Here is a 14,312-nt window from a genome sequence, read left to right as displayed (position 1 = left end):
TTAGTTGCTACTGCTACATGTATAAAATAATGCTTCCTTCATAGGAAAAGTTGTGGTGAAGCTCAATCACAAGCACTGGTCCCAAAGAACATCAGCTTCATAAGGATGGACTCAAAGCCTTGATCAGGGCATCATCCCACAGCTGTAACTTCATAACTCTTTACAGTAGCTGTCCAAGTCCCTTCACACTCTTGTCTATAAGGCGCATTTCCGCAGCTGTTTTAAGAAATATCATTATGCATTACATACTGCTTTAAAAAACAGAGCCTACAAACAGACCTATTTTCAGGAGAAAAAAAAAAATCATAATAATAGAAAGCCAGCAAAATAATTGGCTCAAATAACAATAATGTGCAAAGTAGCAGTACTGTGTGCAGAGTGTGTCAACAGGAGCTGAGAACTATGACCTGTTATGAATTAAAAGCTTACTGGTGTTGATTGGTGTGCTGCAGAAGGACTTTGGGGGGCCTTGTTAGTACTTTATAGGAAAGTTTTAATTTATTTTTGTATGTTTTTGCAGCAAGCCATCTTAACATAAACGTCCTGATACGGGACATGCAATGTCCTTCTTTTTGCTCATGAAAACCAAAGGAGCTGAACTTTCCTCTTTAGCAACATGGCAGTTTGTTACAAATATATACTGCAGAAGAGCTTTACATTTCCTTGTTGCACTGAGAATAGGTTCTGCCTCATGCAAAAACATGACAACATGAGAGTGAGGAGACAATTTGCCCATCTCTTCCACTCTACTTCCACTTTCCCCGCTCCTAGATGAGAGGAACTTTTGAGCCAATGATCTCAGAAAAACATTAGCAGTTTGCACTCAAAACTGAGAAGACACAACTGCTCCTGGACATTTATAGATAAGGAAACCTGCACTTAGTAAAAGGAGTAGAATCTTTATCTGAAAAACAGGCAGGGAGGGATGAGGCATTTGAACTATCTTTTGGTAACAGCAAGCGTTCATCCCCAGTGCACCAATCCACAGCTAACAAAGATAATCACCACCACAGCAGCAATTCCAGAGCACGAAGCAGTAACTCTCCTGCCAAGAACCCAGCAGCTGCTATTAATGATTTAAAAGAAGGGAGAAATAATGCCAGCACCTGAAGATGCCTAGAATTGAGCTTGATCCTAAGCACAAACTCATTTTGCTGCCTTCTCCATGCCATCAATGTCAGGAAAGAAGAAAAAACATTTTAAACTGCATTACATCATTTTGTATGTGAATAATTCAGCATTGCTCAGATCTCTGCAGGCAACATGTGAGGGACAACTGGGGGATCAGGCCTAGCCAGCATAGGTTCATGAAAGGCAGGTGCTGCTTGGCCAACCTGATCTTCTATGACTGAGCGACCTGCCTGCCTGGTGGATGAGAGAAAGGCTGTTGACATAATCTACCCAGACTTCAGCAAAGCCTTTGACACAGTCATAAAGATCAATGAACAACTGTCATAGAAGTTTATCAACATGTATCTGCCATGTTCACTACTCTAAGCAGATGATTCCCTTGCTATTTAGAATAGGACTTAATCTAAATTACTTTTCTCTTCTGCAGTGCTCATAGCTATTTCTTTGTCCATAGAGCACTGAGCTCATCCCTGCCTACTGTGGTCTCAATTCCCAGCCTCCTCAGGTAGGTCTCTTAGAAACCTCATGCCCTCCTTAAAATACCTTTGTTGGCTCTTCTTGGTTATGGTGCATAAATGCATGACAGCAGAGTGATTCTTCCTCTACAGCACCAGTCAGATTGTTTCCTTTGAACATTCGTCAGATTAGAATGGAGTCCTACACAGGCTTCATATTGAAGTGCCTCGTGTCTTCTTTTCCTTGTAAGATTTTAGGGAACATGACTTAAGCTACAACTGACCTGTTTCTCAGGGATATATCAGCCACACATAGAGGTACTTTAGAAATGTCCAAGAGGAAACAAGCTGCACTGGAGACACAGGAGAACTGTTTGCACCACATGTAAGTACACTTGTTCACATGGATTATGTATGTGTTATTATATATAGCTCACATTTTCCCACTTCCTCTTCTTTAATATCAAAAACGTCTCTAACGATTCTGCTCTAGTTTCCTTTAGTTTGATGCACCTGAAATAAGCAACAGCTCTCAGCCTTTTATTTTTTGCTGTCTGGACAACACAGCAGTCGGTGCTGTACCAGCTATGGTTGGTGTTTGACTTCCCTCTTTTCAGGCTCTATTCTAACCCTCCCCAGCTACAAGCACATTAGTGGGGGAGGGAAACCCATCACAGTCAAACCCAGAAAGCACTCAGTGAAAACAAATAAGGTTGCTAAGGAGCAGTCCAGATAAAACTCAAACCCACAAAATCTGGGCAATAAAAAGGAGTTCACACATTGGCTGCAGGCAGACACCACTCATTCCCCTCAGTGCTCGCTCTGTCACGTTGTACTAACACAGACTGAGGTTGTGATCACTGTGATACCTGTGTGGGACTGATTCCCAAAAATGTGGGAATTCCAAGAGCCCAGCATATGGCATCGCTCTGTATTTACCTGTCTCTCCTCCAACCTTTTTTAAATCATACCATACAAAAAGTGCCAAGTACACTTATAGTGCGGTTAGAATTCATCGTGTAACTGCATCATTACCTTTAATCACAGCAGCCTCATTAGCAATAGCAGGAAAGGTGCCAGCACAGCAGCACAGCTGTGCAACATAAGCACACAAACCACAGCGATGCAGAAGGCACCAATCCTGTCCCTGCCAGCTCAGCTCGGGACAGTGTGGGCATGACTCCCCATCTGCAGCTCCACCTCCGCTCTGCTGTGCGGTTATGGCTTTGGGAAGCACGCCTTGCCAGGGGGGAGCTTCTCCACCAAACCAAACTCATCTCTACAACCCACAAATGAAGCTGTCTCCAGTGCATCACTGGAAGGGAGGGGGATGAAAAAAGGAGAGGTGAACATGCCAGCTGTGCCTTGCACACACCACAGAGCCCTGGAGGTCACCTTTATGTACTTTCAGACCTACAGAGCTGCAGACGCAAGGGGCAATTGTGGTGAGGCCCCTTTTGACAGCTGCCCTTTGAGCACAGCATGTTCTGTTCCCCACACACACACCTACAGTGCAGCATCTGACAAGTTTCCTCACGCTTTAAAAGACTGTGAGAAAGAAGAACATGTAACTATAAAGTTGTTATATTTAGCCCTCGTATCTCCACTTACCTTGAGTCAAACCAGATACTCAAACCACAGCATTGCCTGCCATGCAGAGGTGCCATCTTACACGCTGTACAACAGAGATCACATTTGCCACCCATCTCATGGCTTAATTGCTGCTTTGAAGCAAGGCTGAAAGTTCTCCAAAAGACATGAAGTGAGCTCAGGATGAAACCAAGCTAGCAACTATCTCCTTGCACACTAAGAAACTCACACTGCCCACTTGGCACCAAGACAGCACCACTTTGACTAATACAAAGTACTTACCAGAAACTGAACAGATTTCAATCCCCGATAGCAACATAACTTGAAAACGATTTGTATACAAAAAACCAAAAACACAGCCTAATGAGCTCAGAAAGACCCCACACTTTGAAAGCCTTTTCTTTGTCATGCTGTAAGTTTCATCAAACCAAGTGCAGCAAGAACACCCCATGGCATCTGCACAGCCAGAGTTACAGCTCAGCTCTTACACAAGGACAGCTAAGCTGCCCAACAGCTGCCATCCAGGAAGGAGGAGACAAGTAAAAATAAGAAGCTGTCTCCTTCTGATGCGACATTTCAGCTGACGAAACTCTTAAGAGAACTGAATAGAAAAGGAAGTACCGAAGAGCAAACTTGCAGCACTGCTGTGTTCATCGTGTACCTACAGTGCACGTATAATATAGAGTCCTCCCCAACTCACAAGGATACACTCTGGAGAGAAGCAGCTCTCAAGCACAGGTAAGAGAAGACTCGTACCTTTCATGGTTGCTTCACATACCACAAAATAAAACACGATAGAGATACTTAAGATCAGCAAAAATACTAACTTACCTTTGCTCCTTCCATTCTGGGCACAAATCAAGCATCAAAGATCAAAATTCAAACTGTAAAGGTTTCATTTATGCCTAAAGCAAACATCAGGTACTTTACTACCATGGTGATGAATACAGCGAAAACACCTTAATCACTTCTGATTCTGCAAATGGTAAGGAGGGCTTGGTGCAAGGAATCTGGCATTAGATACGTGTCATGAGTTCATACTTCAGAAAATGGTTTGGAGTTTATTAAAGTATTGCAACTGTGCATAAACTGAAACACAGCAGCAGTGAATGAACGCAGAAGTCATGGCGCACATATTATGTGTACACACTATGCTGGTCCTGCAAGGAATTCATAAGATAGTTTGACTGACCAAGGTTTCCCAACACTGTAACCATAAAACTGTTTGGGAAATGAGTCACCTGCTTAACTAGCACGTTTGCTCATATCAAGAGAATAAATATTCAGCTTTGGAAAACTAAACATGTTACATCTTGTGGTTTCCCCCCTCCCCTTCTAAATAAGCAGGCTCTAAGCTAAAGCTCAATAACTCAATGTTCCCTTCAGAACGACAAATCATAAAAGAAATTTTTGTGAGTTTTTTTAATATAAAACTAAAGGCAAAGGCAGCTGAATCCTTTGTGTTTGCCACTTTTATATTATCATTTACATTTAAAAACATTAAGATACAAATAGCTTTTCAGGTTGTTCCAGACCATCACGCAGATTTTGTCTTTTTAGGACTAATACCACCATCTCCAGCTGACTTCTCTGCTGGTCTCTTTTTTAACCCCTTCATTTTTCTTGTCTGCAGTTTACTAAGATCTTGTTTCTGCATGTGGATTCGACCATAAGTTGTACCAAACACATCATGGGAGATGTTCTTTTTCTTCTTAGGCTGTAAGGGAAGAACGGCGTTAGTACTTCTGAGCAGAGTGTGCTTGTAGCTTTGGTGAGGAGCCAGGCGCATCAGCCTGTATCATCATCACCAATAAACCACCAAATCAAGTGCCTAAAACCATGGATGCATGTGATCCCAAGGGATTTACCTTTAGGGCTTTGGGTTGTTTTAAAGATAGCTTATAAAGGTCATCTGAAGCTAAATGTGTTCTCCTCATAACCAAATCTAATGAAGGTCCGATATCTTCCAGTTCAATTCTTGGTATTTTACAGCCAGATTTCTTCAGAAGCACCCTAGAAGGAAAGAACAAAAGCAACCAACATTGTCCTTTGTGACAAATATTCACCTGTCTTCCTAAAGGGCAGTTTCAATCTTGCAGTTGGGAAGATTATTAAAAACAAACTGCTGCTGCTAATTCTATTATTCAGAAAGATGTCTGTCGATAAGTTTATCATTAATTTCCATCACAACATGAACACACTCAAAATATCATCTGTTAAGCTTTTGTTTTTGTTTTTTTAAATGGGATTAGAACTCTCATTACAACTGTTAAAATTCAATTACACTACCCTAAAAAGCCACACCGTTCCAGAAATTCAAAGTAGTGCCCTGTGTATTAGTAAACAGGGATAGAACATATACTGCAGTTTACAGCAGAGCCCTAGGCAAAAAGTCTGCCTTTTTTGTTGGTGCTGTTTTGCTGTGTGTGTACTGTTTTTTGTTTGTTTAAGAAAGAGACTGTAGACAGCTTTTTTTGTTACAGGAGAAATCAAAGTCGCACAGAATACACAAGCATTCAGCACTTGCAGCCCACAGAGGGAAGGCCATGAACTGTGAGAGCAAAAGCCAGTTCAGGAAGAAAGATGATCTTGTCCTGCACGTTCCTGTTTTCTCTTCTGTATCTCTGACTACAACGTAGTGCCTGCTGTTCTTCAACAGAGTCCTAGACATCAGCCTGACATCAGACTAAGTCTGTGAAGTCTAAAAAGATTCTCCAAATTCACCAGTTCCCCAAGTCCAATTCACAACACATTGCCAGCCCAACCATGAGAGAACAGTCTTCCTAGCTAGAAGGAAGAGGAATGAACAAGGAAGGAATGAACATGCTTAGGTCTTAAGTGCTTTCCTTCTGCCACACAAGTTACTCTGAGTTACAGCGGAACACCTCTACACACCACATGTTTTACATGCAATTTGCTACTGCTCCAGGCAGTTTAATTACAGAATTACAGGCTAAAATTCGGGAAAGCTTGACAAGTGTAGAAGAAAAGCAAACATGGGTAAAATACACACTCACTTGTAGCTTCTCATGTAAATTTTGCCATCGACAGCTGTGAAATGCAGAACATGTTCTAACCCAGCCAGACGAATGTTGGGCACGGTAGGACCTCTGAAGAAATCTGAAAAAATAGTTAAAAGTAAGTGTCTGATTCCTTGACTGAAAACAAAGCCAGGAAATGACTGTAACAAATGGCTCATTTCATAATGGAGCCACACGATAGCAGCGATATAAACTCCTTGTCCCTGTAGATTCTCTTCTGGCAACAAAAAGGGTCTTTGCACAACCAAGTGCATGCAGGAATCCTGAGAGGAACACTTCCCAGAGTTAATTCAGAAGCAATATTCATATATGGGACCTACACCCAAGTGCATGGACAAGAACAAATACCCTTTCAGAGCAGTAATTCTGTTTTAACAATCTGACTGGGAGAGGAGAACGGTCTATTCCTCTACATTTTTTAGCTACAAGGTCTTAAAACTAAACGCATCCTGTTTTATGTTTAGACCAGTTCACATTCAGATAAACAGATTAGTACAGAGAAGCCATTTATTCAGATGCCTTTTTAAGACAGCACTCAAGACTCTTAATCAGAGTCAGACTTGGAAGAACATAAAGAAATGATAAAGACTTGTACAAAACAGAACAGAACTATTTTGTTTAATCTTATCTACCTTCCCTCCCAGTGACTTGGGCAAGAAAGGTTTTGGTATGTAAATTCCTTCGTGCCTCCCCCACAACAAAGCACTTAAGTTCTTTGAGTAAGAGATATTTGTCATTACAATTAATACTTTCTCTATTTAATAAGCAAAACACACCTATAGAAAATAAACACCAGAAATACTTGCTTAGTTTGCAAACAGAACGCGGAAAGACAGGTTAAATACAAAATAAGCCATCCTCAGCCAGCTTTTAACATGAGACTATGAAAAATACTGTGCAACCAGCGCCTGAAATAAGCACAGCAATCTGTCCAACAGATGCAGGGGGTGGAAAAAAGAATGTGACCTTGACTGAGGGAACAAGGTGTGCTAATAAACATGACAGAGCAATGCTGAAAGACGGGAGAACCACTAACAGATGCAAAACACATCAGTCTCTTTCCTTCTGTCCCGTTTCAGATTTCTCAGCTAGCTGTCTTCTCCTCCGCTACCTTTTCCAAGAGGTATCAGCATCAGAATGACATCCAAAACAAAGTCTTGCTGGCACGTATCAGTTGGAGTCTAGCCAGGAAATTTCCTTGGTCAGTTAAATACTCTCACTCCTGCCCTCCTGGGTTGAATTTGTAGTTACTAACAAGAAGTTGCAAATAAAATACTTTGTCCAATTTTGCACATACTTTTCCCTTTGATTCGCTCTCTGTGGGTTCACAAGTGTACGTTTACAGCGCTTTTACTGGCAACACTTCTCCTTGTGTCTTCCTGTGGCATCAGACATCCTTTTACCCACAGGACGATCTGTTCCAAACAGATGCAGGTGGTCAGGAATTTCTGTTTCCTGGCAGTGTCCAACAGCTGCAGAAACCTTGCACTTCAGTACACCAAAGAGCAGACATTTTTAATGTTTCTTAATTTACATCTCTTGCTTTGGTTGGACTGAAGACTTGCTTTTTCCTCTCTTTCCACCTCTACCTCTTTCTCCATCAACACATTTCCAGAACTTCTTAATTTACTTTTTCCTGCAGACAGCTCCACAAACCCTTTCAATCTTCAGGTAGTCCAAAAAATTAAGGAATTCTATTAGCCTATACATTTCTTCTTGTATCAGTTCATATCCGGAAGGTGACCATACTGTAACCTCTGAAGCTATGATTAACATTGGAGGGGTCTAAACTCTATCCCAGGCTTTTATTCCAGCCATCCCCTTTCTTGACTAGATAGAACCCAGAAATCTCTGGGGAGGACAGAAGTCTGTGTGAGGAAGGCACTATGAAGAACAGGCCAATCTAAAACTGCAGCAGTCTCCAACAGATCAACAGTTCAGAAAGTGTATAAGAAAGCCATGTAATGTCTAATCATTTTTAGGACCAAAGTGGTATGCAACAGCAAACTAACCAGCAGGCAGCAATTCGAGGGAAGAAATATTTCATAAATGCAAGCATAAGAAGTTTTTAAGAGTTTCATAAACTGCATTCCAAGAGCTTACACTGAGAATGGATTCCTGTCCTACTACCTTGTCAGACAATGAAAACAGAGAACGAACAGCATGTCCTCGCCCTTTCAGGCCTCTAAAATGCAGCTGCCATTTCTATCTTCTGAATACGTTCTTGCACTTCACATTTTAAGCTGACTACAGTGTTTGCTTGACATGAAGACAGTAAATCACCCTTGGTTTTTAATCCTACAAAGAAACTGCTGTAAGATGATACTCGTGACATGAACGATCCCTCTTGGTAGCACAAAAGCCAGTGAAAGCTTGGTTGTTCACCAGCATCACATCGCTTGGGCAACACCAAGTTGCTTGCTATCTAATATTCCCACTGGGATCTCAGCAGATCTAATACAGTAACAAGCTACTTGCTGTTGTTAAAGGAGTTTTTCCTTAGAAATAAAGTCTGAGCTTAAAAGCACTATCTTGTGCAGGAATAAAATGACTCTGGAACACAGTACAACACAAGAATAGAACTGGAAGAACATGCCTGCTCTTCTCAGGCCAGTTTCGCTATTTTACTTAAGCTTATAGAAGTAATATTCTTTTAAGAAAGCTATTAAGAAGTATAAGAAACCTACCACTCTAACCATCTTCGGTTTGGTTCTTGAAGCGTCAGGAGACACTGCACCACATGACCTGTAAGCCCCAGGAAGTTACCCTAAGAAGTTTCATTGTTTTTTGTAGCTTCCCACAGTAACCCCAAAGCATGCTTTAACTTCTGACGCTTCCAACCTTGAGGCAGAATAAAACACTTCAAGCCGTTCTGTTTATTAGGATCCTGCCTGGATGTTATGGCACAACTATTACTTACAGTTAGTTTTTAATGCACTAATTCATTCCGAACACTCAGATCAATGGTACTTTTGTGAGAGCTGGCCAAACTTCCAACAGAAAATGCTTTCATAATAAAAACGCAGGCTCAACTACACCGACATTTTCTGTAAGCAAAAACATCTCACTTAATGAAATCAACCCACTGATTCAAAATCAGATATTCATTTTGTCAGGAAAGCAATACAGCAGGCAGTGTAAGGACAAAGTAAATACTTTTGTGAAAAATGCCAAAATTCTCCACACAATCAACATCATGAACCTTAGTGAGCACCCATTTTCAACTTCGGGGTCTTTTAGGCTAGTTTTCTTCATCAATCGTGATGTTTACTTAGCTCTAATTTCACGCCATGTGAAATTTACAAGTGCCTCCCCTCTTGGTTTCCTTCCGTGTCAGACGAGAGCAAACAGTTACTGACAAGCCATCGTTTCCCAGTACATCACACTGTGACAGATTTATGCCATCCTGCTGCTCAAATAACTATATACTGACCAATAAGAAGGCTCTTCAGTCTCCTGTATTCTTCGTTTAAATCAAACGTGTCACCAGCAAATATCAACATAGGTTTTGTTCCTTCAGGACATTTGTTGTTCTGTGGGATAAGAATTTTAAAGCAACAAAAATTCAGACCATATTGGGGAACTGATTACTGTATTAATGGCTGCTTATCCATTCAACACTGAATGAGAAACGGTGACCTGTAATCTCTAGACAGAACAGACGCTTCTGTTTCTAAACAGATGAACTGTATCACCAGGTTTTAAAACCATGTTCTTTACTATAAAACATGCAAAGCAGCCCCTCCTCCCAGTGAAAACAAACGTTAATTTGACTGCAACTCCTAACAAAGCAAACTGGAGGTAAACAGATCTGCTGTCCTTTGATACTGGAGAGCACGTAACAAAAGCCAAAAGAACAGTCAACCACCGAATCCTAATTTTGACCAACAGACACAATTACCTGACTATAATTCTCCACCATGAACACTGCAAACAACCCGATTTCAAGGGAAAGGTTCACATTTATAAAAAGCCATACCCCTGGACAGCCCTGCAACAAACCAGTGAAAGCAACGACCAGAAACATCCCTTATTTTTGCAGCGTTTGAAGTATTTCATGCACTTTTGATAAACTGCCCGTCTTCAAGACATCTTCATACCAACATGGCTGTGCTGATGAAAATAATCCAGCTGTAGAATAACCTCTCCCCTGTGCCATTGGTTCACAAATGAGTTTGTAAATAAGGTTGTAGTAAGCTTACAGCAAGCCTGCCATATGCAAACCAAAGCAGCACACAAAGTAACGCCGTATGGAAGCACCAACTAGCAATACTCAAGCGCAGCGTGAAACACTTTCTTCAGAAAACCCTCTGGTCTTTAATATGCAGGAAAAGTAAATGCACCGACAAAAGCCACCGGCAGATGTCACTGAAAGCCTATAGCAACTCCTTACCTTGATGTCTTTCAAGGACACAAAGTTCTCAATGCCTAGCTCAACCATGTCCAGCACATGGTAATCAAACATGCGACCTGCAAAAGCAAAGAAAAATCACACCAAAAATGAAGAAAATACAGCTACTTAAATATCCACTGGAAGCTAGATTTTTCCATCCAAACAACAACCCGAGACATATTACCTACTATCAGGTTATTGGGTCTCTTCTTGTTATGAGAGCCAAACAGAAACAAAGAACAATCTGATTTCTTGGAAAAGAATTCCTACAATTGGGAAAAAGAAAAAATGATAAATCACGGAGTTTTCCCTTCGGAAGTGTTTAAAATATTCAGTATACAACCTGCTTACTAAGAACTGCGTCTACCAGAAAAGTACCTGAATTTCTATACCTGTACTTAGCAGCTATGAAGCAGAAGAACTTGCCACATCTCCCAGTACAACAGCAGCTAAGAGGCTCATGAGAATGCTCTGCCCTGCCTGCAGCTCTTCATTTCTGGGAGGTCAGAAAAGACAACCCACAGAGCAATCCCTGCCTGGGTGAACTGCATGCACAAATCACACTTCAGCACTGAGCTCTGCCTCCAGGTCCCAGAAAAGTATTGACTGAAGGCAGATCAAGAACAGACCTCCAGGGGACTCCCCTTGAGACTCGGGCACACGGCTCTTCATTACCTCACTTTGACATCCCTAAGTATTCTCAACAGCTCCATGGTATTTCATTAAAGGGATGCAACAAACTCAAAGGCTTAAGATGTGTCCCATTTATACTGCAATATCTCATATGCCACTAAACTGACTAATGAAAAATGTATGTAATCAAGTTCAAAAGAAAAAAATAACTTGATTTTCTGTACCCCTCTGATTGTTCACTAACACACGTATTGATGACCAGCTCCACTGTTTATTCTGTGCTATGAGAATGCAAGTTTCCTGTAGGACCAGAAGCATCAGAATGTTTTTAGCTGCCATGTTTTCCTAGAATTAATACAGCTAGTTTGCACATGGCTGTGACCTACATCATCCTGCTACATGGCTGTAAGGAGTTTATTTTCAGCTAATAACCTTGCACATTTTTCCTGCTACGTATGTTTCATGTTCCATTAAGAAAAAAAGGTTTTGCCTGGCATGTCTACGTGATTTTTTTCTTCACACACACATTTGAACACTGGAATGGGCTCCCCAGGGAGGTGGTTGAATCACCATCCCTGGATGTGTTTAAGAGCCGTTTGGATGTGGTGCTCAGAGATATGATTTAGCAGAGGGTTGTTAGTTAGGGTACTATGGTTAGGCTGTGGTTGGACTTGATGATCTTTGAGGTGATGTAATCTTAGGATCTGCGCTTCTATTTTTTCCTGTCTTCCTCATAAATTCGCATGACCTTAAAACATTAAAGCAAGAGAAAAATGCAGACAGGCACATCTCATTAAGTGGATCTGCAGTCTTTCCCATCCCTTCCAAAATGCTCTTCTCCATGCCTCTGATGAGCCACTTTTCCCTAAACAACATCCTCACAACACAAGGATTCTGCCTTGCAGATGGAAGAATAAAATACCTACTCATACCATAAATCTAGATGTAATCCTACCTTCAGCTTACCCAAATTTATTACAGACTTGTTTCTCATCAAACTTCTGACAGCATAACAGAAAATGATCCCCCAGTAACGTTATTCACAATTGCACAGCTGCAAGATCTCATAAGAAAAGATACGGTCTGTACTTACCAATGATGTTTGGTCCTCAAAAGGCCTGGTGATATTTTTCCTGATAGGAAGTGAGGGAGGGGATGGGGATAAAAAAAAGAATTGTCAAATCTGAGATACGCACTTCAGTTCTTTTTCTGCTGACATTACGATTCTGGTGGAATCTGCAGCACTAGAAGTTCACCACTAGTTCAAAATGTAGGCCATACTTATACTGTCATGTGTTCTTTAATGCCGCCACTGCCAAGTTAAGTAAACTTTTATATGATTCCTGTCTCCTGGAGCCCAACTTTCAGAACAACTACATCACTGACACTTCACCAACTACTGACTCTGCTTGTTCATCCAATGTTCAGTTTAGCTCTTAAAATTCACGCTTCTATCCCACATCCATACAGGCAATGGCTTCCTACTTTAAGCAAGACCAATCCTGCCATTATAAGCAGCCTACCTATCTGACACAGAACCTCGTTGGCTGTTTGCACAGCTCAGAACTGTGGAAGCCAATTGTTCAAGTTTGTTGAATCCTGCTGTGTTAACACCTGCCACAGAACTGCAATGGCTCTGCACCGACACTGACTGCATGCCGCTGGTTTACAGCCTACTACAATTGAAGATGAATCTCAGCCACCTTCTGTAACCCCTTGCTTAGTCCAAGCCCCTGTGCTAACCAGCAACTCTGTTCAGGCTTTGAAATCAACCAACACTGTATTGCACGCGACCACTTACTTTTTATACATCACAGCAAAAGGCTTCTTCAGAGCATACTGCAAGAGACAAAGTTAAACGCGTTACGTCAGATACATCTAAATGCACGGCACTGTTTTTCCTTAAACTCTGCACCTTACAAGAGCACAATACGTAGTATCATTGTTTACCTATCATTGTTTTCAATCCAGAAAACAAGTGACCTCTAAAAAGCCTGCTAACAATAAATCCCTCCGCAGTGGCAATCCTAACTCTGGATCACAGTTAACACAGGAAGGGTGTGTTTCTAGGAACTAAGAAATAAACTAAGAAACAACTGAAATCAAAGCTGTGTAATACAAGCCTGAGGGGAAAAAACACACACAAACACACACAAAGTGAATGAACAGCCATCTGAATATGTGTGCCCTGGTGGTGCAGCGGTAGAATTGCTGCTTGCAACACCGGAGGCCCGGGGTTTGAATCCCCCCTGTGGAGCAAGGGGTAGAAGTGCCGCTTCGCTACACAGAAGGCTCGAATCCCGGGAGCTGGACTCGATGATACCTAAGGTCCCTTCCAACTCACATGATACTGTGATACTGTGATATATCATCAGCAGAAGACAGCAATAAAACGACAAAGCACAGTGAGAAAACAGCACCAGAACAGCTACTGTATGTAACTAACTACTATGTTGTCAGGTACTGAGCCAAGATGGGCGAGTTTATGTTTAGGGAGAGGCTGAACCCTGCATCAATACACACACAGGCAGCCTATGAGACGTGGATGTGCTTTTAGCTGCATGGCCCCGTCCCAGCCCTGCACCTCACCCTCTCGTTTTCAAATGTGCTTATATTTCAAAATATAAGCTCTTCTCCTAGGGTACGGACTTACAATGTCTTTGAGCACCTCAGTCACGGTGGAGTTGGCGTTTCCCCCTTTGATAAGCATGGCATTTTTGGTGTTCTCCGTAAGTTTGGGCTCTCTCTTCTCCAGGAATCTTTTCGCTCTCTTGGTTTTGGGCTTTCTGCAACAGCAAATCCACAGCTACAAACGGACCCGCTTAAGAGGAGCGGCGCTACATGGGGGGCGCGGAGCTCGTACGGATGAATAACGCGGCTGCTGAGGCACCGCGCCGACCCTCCCCCCTCCCCCCTCTCGGTCCCCACGTCCCGCCCGCAGCTCGGACACGGCGCTCTCCCCACTCACACCACCCGGTCCAGAGCGTCCATGGCGGCCTCACGCGCGGCTTCCGGTGCGTCACATCCGGCATCCGGAGCGGCACGAGGGCACGGCCCGCCGCAGTACGC

The 14,312-nt window shown here is 42.2% G+C and overlaps 1 protein-coding gene across 1 annotated transcript; it reads right to left on the bottom strand.

The window, feature by feature from the left end:
* Positions 1-4,056: 4,056 nt before the first annotated feature.
* RPF2 (ribosome production factor 2 homolog) lies at positions 4,057-14,284 on the bottom strand. The gene is made up of 10 exons (XM_072331824.1): positions 14,212-14,284; positions 13,897-14,029; positions 13,045-13,082; positions 12,337-12,376; positions 10,795-10,876; positions 10,611-10,687; positions 9,651-9,750; positions 6,194-6,296; positions 5,045-5,189; positions 4,057-4,893 (listed from the first exon to the last, which is right to left on the bottom strand). The coding sequence occupies exons 1-10, from the start codon at positions 14,232-14,234 to the stop codon at positions 4,714-4,716; spliced, it is 921 nt and encodes a 306-aa protein (XP_072187925.1). The 5' UTR covers positions 14,235-14,284; the 3' UTR covers positions 4,057-4,713.
* Between the last annotated feature and the right edge of the window lie 28 nt (positions 14,285-14,312).

The sequence above is a fragment of the Excalfactoria chinensis genome, chromosome 3 (genome assembly GCF_039878825.1).
Source record: "Excalfactoria chinensis isolate bCotChi1 chromosome 3, bCotChi1.hap2, whole genome shotgun sequence".
In the NCBI taxonomy this organism is placed as follows: Eukaryota; Metazoa; Chordata; class Aves; order Galliformes; family Phasianidae; genus Excalfactoria; species Excalfactoria chinensis.
This window is presented reverse-complemented; position numbering and strand designations above follow the sequence as displayed.

What these genes read in the sequence shown, in the direction of transcription:
- RPF2 (XM_072331824.1), bottom strand. Translation starts at nt 14,234, where the DNA reads ATGGACGCTCTGGACCGGGTGGT. An exon ending in GACGCTCTGGACCGGGTGGT is followed by an intron (nt 14,030 to 14,211) that starts GTGAGTGGGGAG and finishes TTGCTGTTGCAG; the next exon opens with AAAGCCCAAAACCAAGAGAG. An exon ending in TGTCCTTGAAAGACATCAAG is followed by an intron (nt 9,751 to 10,610) that starts GTAAGGAGTTGC and finishes CTTATCCCACAG; the next exon opens with AACAACAAATGTCCTGAAGG.